This window comes from Spermophilus citellus (assembly GCF_964194105.1).
Source record: "Spermophilus citellus genome assembly, chromosome: 9".
In the NCBI taxonomy this organism is placed as follows: Eukaryota; Metazoa; Chordata; class Mammalia; order Rodentia; family Sciuridae; genus Spermophilus; species Spermophilus citellus.
The window spans coordinates 106683622-106700215 of NC_138191.1; the positions used below are offsets into that span (position 1 = coordinate 106683622).

General features: G+C 46.9%; 1 protein-coding gene across 1 annotated transcript in view; it reads right to left on the bottom strand.

The window, feature by feature from the left end:
• Positions 1-9714: 9714 nt before the first annotated feature.
• Positions 9715-16594, bottom strand: part of CFAP57 (cilia and flagella associated protein 57) — a gene marked incomplete at its 3' end in the record, with an annotated part of 68916 nt that continues 62036 nt past the window's right edge. The window contains exon 23 of the mRNA XM_081307716.1: positions 9715-9923. Coding sequence (XP_081163842.1) covers positions 9715-9923 — 209 coding nt within the window. The remainder of the gene's footprint in view (positions 9924-16594) is intronic.

Below are 16594 nucleotides of genomic sequence, written 5' to 3' on the forward strand. Positions count from 1 at the left end.
GGCTTAGTGAGGCAGGTCAGGGCAGAAGGTCGGCGTCGGGGATCAGGGGATACAGATCATGGCCTGGTGCCCCTACCACCTGCTTGGCAGTCGCAGGCCCAGAGTCTTGTTCCTCTCTCAGCCCAGGCTATGGTCATCATCACCTGCAGGGGAAGGATCTCGATGTTACCTCCCATCCACCCAGCTCTCATGGTCTCACCTGAGTATCCTCCCCTGTGTCCTCTAGAATCCCCTTTGGGAAAGCCCCCTCCCCAGCACTGCCCCTTGGGGAAGCCTCTACAGTGACCCCAGGAGAGTTCCCCCTCCTCCTAGGATACCCCCACACCCTTCCAGGAAATCCCCTTGCCCAGCCCCTGACCTCTCCGGCTCTGGCTCTCTCAGTCGCCTGTCCCATCCTGGCTGGCCGAGGGAGCTGGTGCCACAATGGACGATGGGACGAACAGCTAGAGATAAAGCCTCATTCAGGATCCAGACTCACATGGCCTCAGCTGTCACCGCTGGTTCCTGGGGGGGGGGGGTTGTGGGGAGGGGGGCTGATGACTTAACTCTTCTGGAACCAGCGGCCTGACTCTGTAACTTCTCTCTTATAGAGATGAGTCTCCTCTTTCTCTGTGGGTCAGAATCTGGCCCCTAATACCCTCCTTCCAGGCCTATCTCATCTCACAGCCTGACTGGCAGGAAAAGACTTTGGTTCCCAAATTTCCACCTCCAACCAGGATCTTCCTCCCAAGTCAACTGTCATCATGATGTCCCATTGTCATCTCTGATGCAACAGGTCCCAACCCAAGCTGGTCATCTTACCCCAAACCTGCTTCTCTTCTGTGTTCCCAATTTCAGGATTGCATCACACCTCTCAGCCAGGGGGGCTGGTCTCCCTCTGTCACACCCAGTCCACCAGTCAGGCTGTCTATCTATTCTGTTCCTACAGTAGCCCTCCTGTGCCTGCCTCTTCAGCCCTGACCCCCAATGAGCTTTCTGCTGCCCCACTCTTCTCCACTTTCACCCACACCCCACCCATGTCATCCTCCTTCATGGTTTCTTTAAAGTGCTGAGGAAAAAGAAAGGCTCTGGACTTGAACCCCAGTCCAGCCCTCTCCACCGTGGAAACATGGGGAGGGACCTAACAGTGGTTACTCATTTAACCTGTCCTCTAGAGGACAGCCAGCATGACTCACACAGGGCAAAAATAAAGCAGGTGCAGTCTCTGCCCTCAAGGAGCCCAGTTTGCCACAAACATCAGAAATATCCTGTTGGCATGCTAGGAGTTGGGTGTGCTAGGTCAGACAGGGCCCTCTGCACCCAGGAGAGGAGATGGGGAGAGTCAGGGGGCCCCATGAGCTCGGCTCTTAGAGCTTCAGTCTCCTTATCTAAAAAGCAAGGACAGTGACATTTGTCTTAAGGGATGGAAGGGAGTCATTTGACATCTTCCTTTCAGAATTCCAGTGGGGCCTGGAGTCTGCATAGAGGCTGAAGCATGCTTTTTGGAAAAGTGAACCCGATGTTACCCCTCTGATTCCAGATAGGACGGAGCATATGTTCCAGATATGATAACATGACTGTGCAGGGGTACACCCTGAGGAAGTATGCATGCTCCACGACCCCTCCGCTGGGGCTACCAGGCACGGGGAAGTGGGCGGGGCAGATACTCATGCCCCCAAGGGAGGTGGGGGAGGGGCCGTGGGCGGGGCATGGACTCTGTCCCAGCATTCCCTTGGGTTGTTACTCGCTGGTCTGAAAGTAGAGGCACAGGTGTATCGGGTCAGCGGGCGCCAGGCTGGGGGTGGGGTGGAGGATCTCAGGGCGAGAGCTAGTGGGAGAAGGTGGGGGCGGAGCGGGTGGGGAGACTGTGGGGCACTCACGAGAAGCCTGGACGTGCTGGATCCGATTTGAGCAGGCAGGGCCGGGCAGGTGGGGCGCTCTAGCTCCGTTTCCCGGGAGGCACTTCACCTGCCTAACCTGCACTCAGGTGAGCCTGGAGGGAGGGGGGATTAACAGGTGTTGTTTACAGGGCAGGGCCTAAGCCGATTGGCTGACGTGGCAGCGCTCCTTCTGCTGGGCTGAGGCATTCCTGGGAAGGGAGGGGATTTTGTCGGCTGCTGTTGGGGCTTGGAACACAATTCGCTGCGGGAGGAATGTTGTCCATCTGTCCCAGAGCCTGGGCCGCAACCCAACCCCCACTTCAGATTTAGCTCGGAACCTACCCCCAACTCCAGCTGCACTTGCAAACCCTACCTAGAACCCCCCCACCCCCAGCCTCAGCTCCTTTTCTACACCCAACTGCTCATCTGGCCTGAAACTAACTCCTAATTTCAACCCAGATTCTGAACTTAGATCCCAGACCCCAACCCTACCCTCAGCCCCAACCTTGACTCCTGTTCCTGAATCTAGCTCCCTAAAACTCAACTCCAACCTCAAATTCCAGCATCAGGGTCCCCTAACCCAGCCCAGGACCTCCGTCCCTTGACCCTCCCAGGCTGGACCCCCACAAATCCTCTGCTTATTCTCCTCTAGTCTCAAATGCCAGGCAGAAGTAGGCCTGCTGCACCCAGTCTTTCCTGCTGGGGAGGCCTAGAGGAGGAGTAAAAGCCTTTCAAGTGGGAAAGGGAGATCCCAGAAGAAACATTTGACAATAAATGCCATACCGCCTTCCAGTCAGGATGAGTGTCAGTCAGTTCTGCAGGCTCTGCCCTCCACCCTGCCCTTTGCATTTTGAACTCAAGTTCCTTCCACCTGGAATATTTACCACTCCCCAGACGCAGTCTGGTTTACTCAGATTCTTCAGCTGAGATGTCACCTCCTCCAGGGAGCCCTCCCCAACCTAAGGCTGGCTTAGGTGCATGCATGGCCTCTGTGCTTCCCCACAACTCTCTTACTGCAGTGGGCCTAATGCCCTTTATTTACTTTCCTCTTAATCGCCCCCCCCCCACTAGATATGTGGCCCCTAGGGAGTACAGGGATGGTGCCTGTCTTGCTAACCGTCGTGCCCTAGTAGCCAGCGCTCAGCCTGCACACGGGAAGCAGTCAATATTTGTTGAATGATTGACTGAATAAATAAAGTGTGAACTGACCAGTGTAGAGGTTTTGAGGAGGGAGCATGTGAGGGGAAACTGGAAGGACAAGTTTGGCTCAGGCTTGGTTTGGGACGAGGTCTTTAATTCCAAGGGAGGCATTTGGCCTGGGCAGAGTGCCCATGGAGGGTCTGAAGGGTGACAGGGACATAGTTGATATTCTTTTTCTCCTTCTTTGAATTAAATACAGGGGTACTCTATCACTGAACTATACCTCCAGCCCTTTTTATTTTTTGAGACAGGATCTCACTAAGTTGGTAAGGCTGGCCTCAAACTTGTGATCCTCTTGCTTCAGCCTCTCAAGTCACCAGGATGACAGGCATGTGCCACCACACCTGGCGGGGTTCTACTTCTAATCAGCTAATCTGGCACCACACATCCGTGCTCTGGAGTGGCAAATGGGTGACTGGTTGGGGGGGTGCAGGCTGTTATTTATCTTCGGAACTAGATCTTTTAAGGCCCCTTCTTTCTTTCTGATGTAAATGGAATAGAAAGAAAAACAAAGTCAAAATGATCTTTTCATTATCAGTTTGCAAACTAATTGTACCTGAGCTGTTTGTATTTCTCTTTGCTTTGCTCTGTGGAGATAGCTGGAGGCTGTCATAACTCCAGGACGACACATCTGTAGATGTACACCTTGAGCACCTAAGTAATTAAAATGTTCCCAATAACATGTTTCAAAAGAAACAGGTGTAATTCACACATTAAAATGAATATATTTTAATTCCCAAATATATTTTAATATACAAGTTACAAATGAGCTATTTGACAATCTTTTATTTTGTACAAAGTCTTGAAAATTTTACACCCACAGTGCATCAGTTCAGATTGGCTACATTTCAAATGCCCAATTGCCACGTTAGGCTTGTGGTTATGTCCTCACTGGGGGCCACAGCTCTAGATGTTCGTCTTCTGAAGAAAAGCTTGGGGCAAGCTGAGCACTGTGGGGCAGGCCGGATGTGGGGGCAATGATGTTTTAGGTGTTCATTTTGCCACTTTGCAAAATACTATAAAGTTGTCCCTTTAGAATAAAGGGGCTCATGGGAGCAGAGGGCCTGGCAGGATTTACCAGCTGTGGGTTCCTCTTTTTTGGGAATTGAACCCAGGGCCTTGTCAATGCAAGGCAAGCACTCTACCAACTGAGCTATATCCTCAGCCCTGTGGCCTCCTCTTACACACATCAGACATTTATTTATCATCTGGGTCCCAAGGAGGGTACAGTCCCAGGCGGACCCACTGTCTAGCAGCTCCAGGCAGAGCTGGGGTAGTAGACTGATAAGATTTAACCTCCCTTTCTTCTGGGATTTTGAAGTGGGGGGGGGGTGTAAAAGCTTCCTCAGTTTAAACATTGACCAGGCACATCTTTGTTCTAGTCCTGGGTCTTGTCAAATGACTTGCAGTTAAAGTGGACAGGCAGGTTCTGCACAGGGATGTTGCCCTCAAAGTGGAGGTTGTGGGGACAGCTCAGATGGGCATTAATGAAGATCAGGAGGAGGTGGTGGTGGCAGTGGATGTGCTGGGGAAAGTGTGCATTCCATCTGCCCTCAGGAGCATTAGAAGATGAAGGGTGGGTGGGCTGGGAGGGGAAGGGAGAGCTGGGGGCCATTTCCTGCTTCTGCCTTGTTCCCACCTCACATTCTGCTCACCCTGGAAGCCAGAGTGATCCTGTTGTTAGGTAGAGCAGGTAATGTCACTGCCTCTGACCCTCCAGGTTCTCAAGGCCCTCTCTGACCTAGTTCCTGTTACCTCAGAGTCTCTGCACCGGCTGTTCCCTCTGCCTGGAATGCCTTTCTCCCATGTGGCTCCCTCCCTCAACTTCAGGCCACCCTAAAATTCCAGTTTCCCCCAATATTTCCGATTCCCCCCACCTTGATTTCTTTGTTTCCCCTTTAGCATTCTTTTGTACACTGTATTTTTTTTTTTTTTTTGGTCTGTCTGGAGTATTTTCTGCCTCACTGGGGGCCGCTGCAATCTAAATGTCACGAAAAAAGGATTTTTCTTCATTGGCTACTATATTCTCAGGAATAGAAATAGGAATAGGTCTGGTATATCTTGCATGTGCAATAAATGTTTATTGAATGAATAACTGAGTAGTGGAAAGTATACTGGTTTTGGAACTAGATCGATCTTGAAGATTCCAGTCCCAGCTCTAGATGTTTAACATTAGTAAAGTTGCTTACCCTCTGTGGGTCTCAGTGTCTTCATTTGTAAAATGGGGACATTAGTGTTTAATCTAATCCTAAGGAGGATTAAATACTGTAATTCATCCACTGAGCAAACATTTACTGTACCTCTTGTCTGGGCTAGGTAGAGTGCAGGTGCAGGAGACACAGGAATGGGCTAATAACTCTAGAAGAATAGCACAGGGAAGCCATGTGGCTCACGTAACTGGCTCCAGGTAACTGGGGCTTCAGTGGCTCTAGGTAACTGGCCCCAAACTTTGCAGGCTGATGGTTCCCTGTTATAGACATCTTTTGAGGTATCAGTCCCACTCACAATAATCGTTCTCTTTGCAGGAAAGAACCCTGGCAACCAGGATTATATTTTGTGACTCAGTCTTCTGACTATAGGTGATTAGGTAGAGGTAAGCTCCCAACTCAAGCTAGGTCCCAAAGATTCCCTTGTGGAAATTTAAAGTTGGACTGGGGATTTTGTTTCAGCCTGGGGACTTCTTATCCATTCATCTATTATTCTTCTATTCTCATCCATCTATTGATGAGAGATGCTAAAATACTCTTCTGCCAGTTGAATTGGCAATGGAAAGCTGGTTTGGACAGAGAGGCAAGGACAAGAAAGAGAGAGGGGTTGCACCAATGTTCCAGGTCCTGGCTCAGGTTCTTCTTGAGATTTAGGTGCTACATTGCCAAGAGAGTCCATGACACACCAAGAGCCAAATAATAAATTCTCCTTTTATGCTTAAGTTAGCTAGTTTGTTTCTGTTACTTTTGGCAAAAGAAGGGCACCCATAGCTCCTCTGTTCATTCAGAACTAGAATCTTCTAGTCCTAATTTTAATAATACGTACTACACACAGTATGTGCCTAGAAAGTTGCAGTTTATCCTCACTGCCCCTGCCAAATCCCATCATGTGACACATACTACCTGAGCAATAAATATAAATTCCTATATACTACTGCCATAGTACATGATCAGCAACTGCTGCTGCCCAGCAGGATTATTTCTTTCTAAGTCTGTTCTCCTGCTCAGCTCAACTCAGGTGAGTTGGATTGCCTCTCAGATTTATGTTCATATTCAAACATAAGCAGGCCTTGGAACTCCTGGTAGTCCTGGGACGCTATCCCAACAGAGCTCAGGGAAAAGTGAACCCCACTCCTGGTCCTGAAATGCCATTTCTCTCATTCCAGATTTAGAACAGTGATTTTTCAGAGGGTCCCCCCTGGGTGCACAGATATTCCCAGGTCCTTCATTACTCCTAAGTCACCTCCTGGAAACAGCTGGCCAAGCTTTGCATAAGAAGCAGTGGGGAAACTAGATGTTGATATTCGGCCCTCCCATAGGGTGCGGTCTTTGGTTCTGAGAGAACAGGACTGCACAGAGGCTCATCTGGGCTGCTCACACTGTCTGGCCATAGCTCTGGAGGAGGGGGAGGGGGGTCAAGTGGATCTGAAGGGGGTGGATAGAGAGAGAGAGAAATTCTGGAGGTTTCTGGAGAGAGCTCAAGAATCAACTGCAACTAGATGAGCATGAATGGAGTCCATGTGCTAATATCTAGTCACTTAGGTGACCAGTGGGGCCTGGATGGCTGCTGCAGGAGGGGGTGACTTTTAGATCAACTCCATCAATGAGGGGCTGAAAAGAAGTTGGCCCCAGTGGGGGGAGTGCTTCCAGCCTCCCCATGAAGTCAGGATAGACAAAGTGGAAGGAGGTCTGAGATGCAATATCCAGAAAACCAGGGCCAGTAAGTCAGCTTAGGAAAACTGTAGACAGAATGTAGAAAGCAAAACAAAATTGCACCTCTGGCCCCAGATTCACTAGCAAGACACTGTGTTCATCAGTATGCAGCAAAGAATTCGCCCTGCTGATCTGCTGGCCAAGGTGCCAGGTTCTTCTAGGGTGGGACTCTTCCTTGGCCTGGACTTCCTCCTCCTCCTCCTCCTCCTCTCCAGCTGAAGAGCAGCCAGGTTTAAGTTAGGCTCAGCTTGGTTTTCAGCTCCTTTTCCTTCTGGTTCAGCCTCTCTGGGTGTCACATTCACATCACCTTCACCACCTAGTCTGTAGTGTATTTCTTGGGTGCTTCTCCAGAGCACCGTGTAAGAGCACGAAGCCCTGGAGTCCTCCAGGCAGATGGGACTACTGTCCTGGCTCTGCATGCCTGATCATGTGTAGTAAATTTACTCTTTCTTAGTTTTGATTTCCTCATTCGTGAGCTGAGGTCCATCTTGTGAGTAAAAGGTGAATGTCTTGACTCTTAAGATGTTTTTCAGTTGAAGCATCCATCACTTCATCAATACATCCTAGCCACAGTGGTTTTCCTCTGCATTTTTCTTCTTCCCAGGTCATGCTTCTTCCCCCTCAGCTTGGCCAACTCCCCCAATTCCTTTCGTTAGAAGAGTTCTCTCGTCTGTTTCCCCTCTGCCATCATCTTGGTCCAAGCCACTGGACACCCACAATCTCCTCCTAAATGGCCCCCACCTCCTCTATTGGGTTCTCTTAATCAACCCCACCCAGACACCCAAGTGAATTTTAGATGCAGGCATAGCTCTTGCTCTGGTGGAACTTTCCTAGCAGGAGAGTTTAAATATTAAATGGACAGGGTATTGTGAGGGTCATGAAGGAAAACAATATGATGAGTGTAATTTATATGGGAGGGGTCAAGGACTGACTTTCTTTTCTTTCTTCTTCTTTGGTACCAGGGATTAAAGCCAGGGTGCTTAACTACTGAGTCATATCCCTAACCCTTTTTTTGAGACAGGGTCTCACCAAGATGCTTAGGGCCTTGCTAAGTTGCTGAGGCTGGCCTCACAGTTGTGATCCTCCTGCCTCAGCCTCCTGAGTCACTGGGATTACAGGTGTGCACCACCATACCTAGCAGGGACTGACTTCCTGAGGAAATGACATTTAAGCTAAGATCTGAAGGAGGAATGGGGGCAAGAGCATTTCAGGCAGAGAAACAGTATGTACAAAGATAAAAAAGGCATGAAGACCTTGGCTAGTTTGAGGAACTGAAAGAAGGCCAGTGTAGCAAAACCCTGGAAAGCAAGAGGCCAAGCAGCAGCCAAGCACTGGCCTCTGGCTTCCAGTCCATATCTTTTACTTGCTTTTGAGGACCTGAAAGTTCTGGCTCCGCTGACCCACTTCATATCTCATTTAAAGACAGTTTTCTTCGGTAAAGATAAAGCCAAGATGCTTCTTTGGAATAGAGAAGTCTTGAGTCCCGGAAGAGCCCAGCTACCTGGTATGATAATGTAATGGGCCGTCATCTTTGTGGCTGAACTTTTCTCGGAGGCGTATGCATTTTTTCCTGCTCTTGGGATCTGTTCTCCCAGGCAGTGGATGGCGTGCTAGCGGGCACACTGGTATGGAGGAGATGAGCTGGCTGTTGTGATAGGGGCAGGGGAGGGTGAGGAGGTGGTCACTAGAGTACTTTGCTTCTTAGCCTCTGCATGTCCCTTCTGTCTGCTGCCCCCAACACCTTCAGGAGAGCCTTGCTAAACAGGACAGCTAAGTCTCAGCTCTAGCCTTGAAAACTAACCCAAGAGCAGTGCCAAGAGTCAGTAAAGCAGACTGAGAAGGTGGTAAGCCTTGGAGACAACAGGCAGAAGGGGTCAGGAGGGCCTGTGGGCTTAGGTAGGTTATCTGGGCATTAGAGGGGCGTCTGGCTTCTGCAGGAAGAAGCAGGGGCTCTTGGGTTATATTCCTTTACTCTCTAGGACAGAAAGAAGTATCTTTCCTGGTACCTGTGTGTGGCTGAGTCTCCCAGGATGGGGCCCAGAAGCATTGCTAGAGGAAGAAGTACCTCTCAGAAATGGAGGTGCTGGGAAGGGCACTGCAGAAGATAAGTCTAGAGCGACGTGGATATCAGAAAAAGGAGGGTGGAGCTCTGCTTGTGGTCCTAAGAACAAGGTGTGCGTGTCATGCAAGATGGGGGTCCCTGTAAATTTGCATGTTTGTTCTTTAACTCTCTTCTTTTCCGTCACCTTTACACATACAAAAATCACCAGAAAGCCTCATGACTTTGCATCATGGAGAAGAAAATGTAGGTGGTGTTGTCTGGTCCTGACTTTACTGGCAAAGAAAGGAGGGAAGCAATGAGCAGAGTCGCCTACGAAAGAAACAGGCTGCCCTGTCCTCAGGCCTCAGGTGGCAGGAAGCCAGTCCCAAGCTCACTGCGATGTCCATGGTGCCAGGCAGCCCTGTGCCTGAAGACACAAGCAGCAGTGGCTTTGGACAACTCCCCAGTCCTCAGCTCCTCTCTTTCCCTCACCTGCCCTGGCCCTTTAGCTAAGCAGAAGTTGGACAAAGTTGTAAGCAAACACCTTTATTCTGACTGTATCCCCAGTTCCCAGGGCAAGAGAAAGGAGGGGTGGGTCAGTGTTGCAGGGACTGCCCGGACCCCGCTGTGAATCTGGCCTGGGGACAGACATGTGGTACTTGTGGCTCTAACTGGAGCTGGCTCATGCGAGGAATCACTTGCTCATCATATTGACATCTGAATCAGGCATGGAAGGAAGCCGAATTCCAGCAATAGTGTGGAACCCTGGAACCTGTTCTTGTTCTTGAATCTGGTCTCTGAGCCGCTGGATTTCTAGGCGTTGCATTTCGATGATTCTGTTAGTTTCTTCTTGCTCCTTCAGCCTCCTGATGGAAGAGACGCGGGGCAAGTCCCTGCTGGGGACTGTAAAGAACAGGGAAGGGCAAATGTGGCCTGTTTATTGGACTACTGTGGCCTCTGCCCTCCCTTCATCCCTCCTCAAACATTCACTGGGTACCTGTTGTGGGGATGCCACTCAGTCCTAGGGGTATGGAGAAAAATAAGCCCCTTCATTGTCTGGCAGAGAGACATACTTCCAAAAGATAAGGTGAATACCAGTGACGCAGCCCAGTCTCTCCCCTGGGCCCCCATGCACCTGTACTGAGATCCTGGCCAGTGAGGCTGCTCTTTGTCCCATTCCCCATGCCTCAGGCAGGATGGCACTCTCCTCTGGACTAGCTGGCTTTCATGCCACCAGCCCTACTCCTCGTGTAAACCCCTGCTCCCTCATGCACTCACGGTCCCTGAGGGCTTTCCTCACCCCCACTCGAAGTCTTCCTCCTTGTTTCAGGTTCTGCCATTTGTCTTGGGCAACGTTAGTGTTCACAAAAGTCCATGACTCATCCCATTCCCATGTCAGCACCTCCTTCTGTGTGGCTTCCCCTCTCTCCTCACCACCCAGGATTCTAAGTTTCACCCCAGCGTGCTGTTCTCTGGCCACAACCTCTCTTCCTACTGCTCAAGACTCAGGCTCTTTGACTCCACTTTTTTAATCACCACATGGGCTCCTTTGATACGAGCACCCCCTTCCGTGGCTAGTTAGACCCATTGAGTTTCTTCTCTTTCCTTGACAGCAGTCTCAGTATTCTAGTTGCCATGTCCTTCTGTTTCAGTGCCCTGCCTGGAGTGGTACCCCCTTTCTCCACAGAAAAGTATTAACTGGGCTTCTCCAGAAATCTTCACCATGGCTGATTTTAGGACTGTCAGCAAAAGTGTCTCTGCAAAAGAGTTCAATGTCGATAAACTTCCAATTTTCGTGTTGCTGTTTTACTTGGCCACTGGCCTGGAAGAAATCAGCACTACAGGTGCTGCACACCCCCACTAGTTTTTCACAAACATGTATCTAGTATAGTAGTTTGTAGAAATGTGTAAACAAGGCCTTTGGCCTTGAACTGAGCTTCACAGAGATGTTTACATTTCTAATATAAGAGAAGTTACCAATTGGGCTCCATGGTAACAGCTGGCAGGGGGAGGAAAGAAAGGGGAGAAGAAGCTCTCCCCTTCTCAGGTGTTGTCCTTGAAGGGTTAACGTGCCCAGAACAGTGGAAGAAAAAGCTGCTTTTATGTGAACTTCTACAAACTGTGAACCTCTGAGCCCCTCCCCTTACATGCTGGGTATAAAACTCTGAAATTACCTGAACTCGGGGTTCAGGGGATTGATTGATTACAGCAAAAGCTGTTCCTCTGAACCTGGCTGCAGCCAAATAAAACTGTTTCCTGCTATCTTCGATGCCTTGCTTCATCTGTCCCCACAACATGCCCAGTCCAAATCTGAGGTAACCAACCTTTCAGCGTCTCCATGTCTACATCTGTGTGTTACTGGAACAAGTAGCATGTAAGACTGAAATGCTTGGTCTCCAAACACTGAGGGGCTTCATAGTCAGCAAACTCTCCATTCCCCACAGCTGCATGTCTGACCTTTGAGTCCCACTTCTCCCTTTCTTAATAAATGACACTGCTACCTGTCTCCAGTTCCCTGAAACTGTCTGCAACTCCTTGACCCTATGGGCAAAGAGATGCTGGTGTAATCAGTGCTGCTCTAGTCAAATATCTCTCAGTGGAAAAGGGGTCTCTCTTTTCCACTACCCACCCTTCCCTGTACATCTGGAGGAAAACTAGAAAAGAACAGATATTGGAGGCAAAGGAAGAAAGAATTTCAAAGAGGAAGTGGTTTGCAGCGGCCAGTGGCCATACTTGCCTTGGGCCTCTAATTGGTCTAATGGGGACAACATTCAAACAGCACCTAACTTCCAGAAGTTTGGGCCATTCTCTCTCTGCCTTTGTTCCTTGAACACTCTTCTGCAATCTCTTTGTCCTCCTCACCCTCCATATTTTTTACCATGCATTATATTATACATAATGGTGGGATTTGTTGTTTTGTATTTGTTTATGATATAACAATATAATTGGTCAATATCTTTTCCTAGTAATTCCCCTTTCCCTCCCCTCTTTCCTCCCTCTGGTCCCTTTCCTTTACTCTACTGATCTCCCTTGGATTTTCATGAACCCCTCACCCGTCAACCTTTCTTTTTCCTCTTCCTCTCTACCTTCCACACATATGAGAGAAAACATACAACTATTGACCTTCCAAGTTTGGATTATTTTGCTTAACATGTTTTCAAGTTCCATCCATTTTCCTGCAGATGACAATTTCACTGTTCTTTATGGCTGAATAAAACTCCACTGTGTGTATATGCCGTATTTGCTTTTGCTTTTTCTATTTTTTTTTTTTTGGTACCAGGGATTGAACTCAGGGGCACTTGACCACTAAACCACATCCCTAGCCCTATTTTGTATTTTATTTAGAGACAAGGTCCCACTGAGGTGCTTAGCACCTTACTTTTGCTGAGGCTGGTTTTGAACTCATGATCTGCCTTCCTCAGCCTCCCCAGCCACTGGGATTTCAGGCATGTACCATTGCACCTAGCCTTTCATCCATTTATGAATACCAATCTCTAGATTCTTAATCTTTTAGTATTCCTTTTTTTTCCTCCTAGATTTTGGCTTTACATTTTACCTCTGCTACTGGTTGCTCCTGGAACCATCCCCTCAGCCAAGTGGTGCCCTAGGCCTGGGGCCCTGGGAGAGCAGAGCTCCTGGGGAAGGTACAAACCGCACATGCCTAGAAGTCCATCCACAGGCTCAGGTCTGCATTGGTCAGCTGTGCCTTGTTTCTGCTTAGCTCTCACCTGTTCCTTCAGCTACTAACATAGTCTGTGCCCTCTACCATTAGTCAATACACAGCTATTTACCTCATCATCATCTGGTTTCCTAGGGGGATCTGACCTGTTTATGAAGTCACAGTCCTAGAGGTATACTCAGTGGAATGAGTTTGGAAATTTCCCAGCACTTGGAATTCTCTCTGCCCTGCCAGGAGCAGCACTGATTACACCAGCATCTCTTTGCCCATATATGCTTCTGCAGGTGGCACAAGTAGCATTAGGGCTCTTCTGGCTGCCCCCAACTGTGAGTGGATGGACCTCAGAGACTGGGCAGTGGTATGCCCTGTACTGGCAGGCTCCTCCCACACACGAGGGGAGGGGGAGCAGATACAATGCAGGGCAGCTCAGGGCTGCGTGGAGCTGCAGGCTGGAGGCTCACCTCCAGGAGCTGTCATTTTGGAACATGACCCACAAATGTTCCCAGAAGTGTAGCTCACTTCCTGGGGGACCAGCTCACGTGGAAGATGGCCCAGTGGACCCAATGTGGTGCTTCTGCTTTGTTTCTTGGTCTATCTCCCCTCTGATCTGTGTCTCAAGGGCACAGGTTTGTTTTTCCTGTTCTTTCTTTCACTCCCACCATTCTCTTCCCTTTGACATTGACCAACCTGCTCACATACCGTGTTTCAGTCTTACAGGGGGCCCTTTGATGGTTCTTCCAGGAGCTGTGCCAGCGTAAGCCTCCTGGCCCCCATGGCTGTGTGAGGCCAGTTCTCTCCATGTGACCCACTCTCCTGTCTCTCCTCAGATCCCAGTCTCCTCGTCCCTTGCCCAGAACCTGTCATCTTCCAGACCTGGTCAGTCTTCTTCTCTGCATCCTTCCCACATGCTTCCTTGGATAGCTTCAAGTCTGATTTTAATTAATTCATTAAAAAAAATTTTTTATAGTATTGGGTATCAAACCTAGGACCTTGTATACATGCTAGTCAAACACTGTACTACTGAACTACATTCCTAGCCCAGATTCGGATTATTTTAAGTAATGGAAAATAAGAATGTGATTGCTAATACATCGGGGTTCAGTTTTACCTTTTTTTTTTTTCACTTTGTATCATGTTTTCTTTCTTCCTTATTAAAATGCTGTTTTCAAATTTAATATTTTTTCCCTTTATTGGTTTGTAAGGTTTTCCCTACTTCCTTCTCTTTCTTCTTCCAGTTTTTATCCTAGTTACTCTAAAAATTTTAACATGCATTTTTAACATGAGTCCAAAGTAGATCAGTATCATTAACCTCCTGTAAAATAACAAAGACTTAGAATGATTTAGCTCTGAGCCCTACTGGTTTTTATGCCAATACCCAGTGTTTTAGATGATGATGATGATGATGATGATTATCATTATTACTGTTGGCACCAGGGATTAAATCCAGGGGTGCTTAACCACTTAAGCTGCATCTCCAGGCTTTTTTAAAAAATATTTTTTAGTTATACATGGATATATAATATCTTTATTTTGTTTATTCATTTTTATGTGGTGCGGAGGATCAAACCCAGTGCCTCACATGTGGCTAGGCAAGCGCTCTCTGCTACTGAGCCACAACCCCAGCCCATCATCCCCAGCCATTTTTTGTATTTAATTTAGATACAGGGTCTCACTGAATTGCTTAGGGTCTCACTAAATTGCTGAGACTGGCTTTGAACTCACAATCCTCCTGCCTCAGCCTCCCAAGTCCCTGGGATTACAGGGTGTGCACCACTGTGTCCGTTAGTTCTATATTAATATTTTAAGACACAATTTAGACATTGCTTTTAGTACTTTGTAAAGTTAAATTTTTTTATTCTATATATTTGCCTTCTTTATTCATTGTTTCTTCTTATATTCATACTTTCTTCAGGAATAGTTTTTCTTCCTAATACATATTCTTTAGAAATTCCTTTAAAGAGGTTCTGTTGGTGACATATTCTGTTTTTGTCAGAAAAAAATATCTTTTCTTTTGGCTTCTTTTTCTATTTTGTGGTGCTAGGGATTGAATCCAGGATCTCACACATGTTGGGTAAATCATGTACCAATGAGCTACATCCCAGCCCTTCTTTTGGCACCATTTTTAAGGAGATAATTTCATTGGACAATTGTTACCCTTCTACACCTTGAAGATACTGTGTCACTATTTCTGGGTTTTACTGTTGCTATTAGGATGTCAAGTGCCAATTGAGTTGTCCTTCTTTTGTGTGCAGTCTACCTCTTCTCTCTGGCTGCTTTTAACATCTTGTTTCTAGTGTTCTGCAGTTTAGATGTAGTTTTCTTTTTAATTATCCTGCTTGGGCTCCATTGGGATTCCTGGATCTTCTGACTGGCATCTTTCATCCATTCTGAAAGACTCTCAGTTCTTCCTTATGGTAATGTTGCCTTTTTTTTCTTTCTTTCTTTTACTTCAATTATATATAAATTAAATCATTCTATTCTTTTTTTTTTTTTTTTGTCTTTTACTATATCTTTGTCTCTCTGGGCTATAATTCCAGCAACTTTTTTTCTTTCTTTTAATTTACAAATTCTCCCTTTAGAAATGTCTAATCTATTGTTCAATCTGTTCACTGACTTTCTAGTTACAATTATTATAGCTTTCGTTTCTGGAAGTATTTGTGTTTTTAAAAATATGCCTATACACATTTGGGAGACTCTTGCTTTTTTACCTTTTCAAATTCCTCTTTTATTTCTTTATACATATTAAACATTACCATTTTATAATTCTACCATTCACGGTCTTAGTTGGTTTTATTGTGTAGTTTGACATTTTTGTTGCTTTTCATGTATTTAGTGATTTGGGGTTGTGAGCTCCTGTTCCTTGGAAATGTTATCTATGGGAATTCATAGTTTGGATTTAAAATGTACTCTTCCAGAAAGAATTTGTATTGGCTTCTGCTTGGGATTTGGGACCTGCCAGCATGGAATCTTTTAAATGAAAACTTCAGCTACAGTTGCTTTGAACCAGAAGTTGACTGGACTTAAACCTGAGCATGGGCTTTTGATTAGAGATTCTCAGGGAAAGACTTTTTTTTTTTTTTTTCTCAGATTTTTTTTCTTTTATTCATCCAGAGCCAAGGCTGACAGATACTTATTTTACCCATCTCCCTATGCAAGGCAGCTTTCCCCCTCTAGTTTAGTTTCCTAATTCATTCTATATCATTTATACTACCCCCCCTCCCTTTAGAACTGGGGATTTACCCAGAGGCCTTCTAACACTGAACCACACTCCTGTCCTTTTAATTTTATTTGGAGACAGGGTCTCACTAAGTTGTCCAGGCTAACCTCTAATTTAGGACCTTCCCACCTCAGCCTCCCAAGCTGCTGGGATTATAGGTGTGGAGCTACCACTTCTTGCTCTCTTTCATTTTTAAAAAGATGGGTCTTCAGGGTGCTGGAAGTGTAGCTCAGTGGTAGAGTGCTTGCCTAGCATGTATGAGGCCCTGGTTTCTATTCCTGATACTGGGGGGAAACAAAAAGATATACTTGAAGTAGAAAATTGGAAGGCAAACATGCTTTTCCTAATGATATATTTTCTTAATTTGGTAATTATTATTTTCACAATATATGGCCATAATTTGGAGTGTATTAGCTCTTCACTGGTTATTACAGCAGTATCTCCCATAATATGCTTCTCCATTCCTCAAACCTCAGAGGCAAGTGTTTCAATTACTTTAGTTGATTCTTTTGGTTTCTACCTTTTACACTCTGCTTTGATAAATATGCTTATACTGCTTCTTTGATTTATTATTTTCAGGTATTATCTATTTGTCTTCCCACTAGGAGACAAGAGAATTTCTCTTTTCTTCAGCACCCTCCCCTATTCCAGGCATGCTTGCTATTCTCCCATACACCC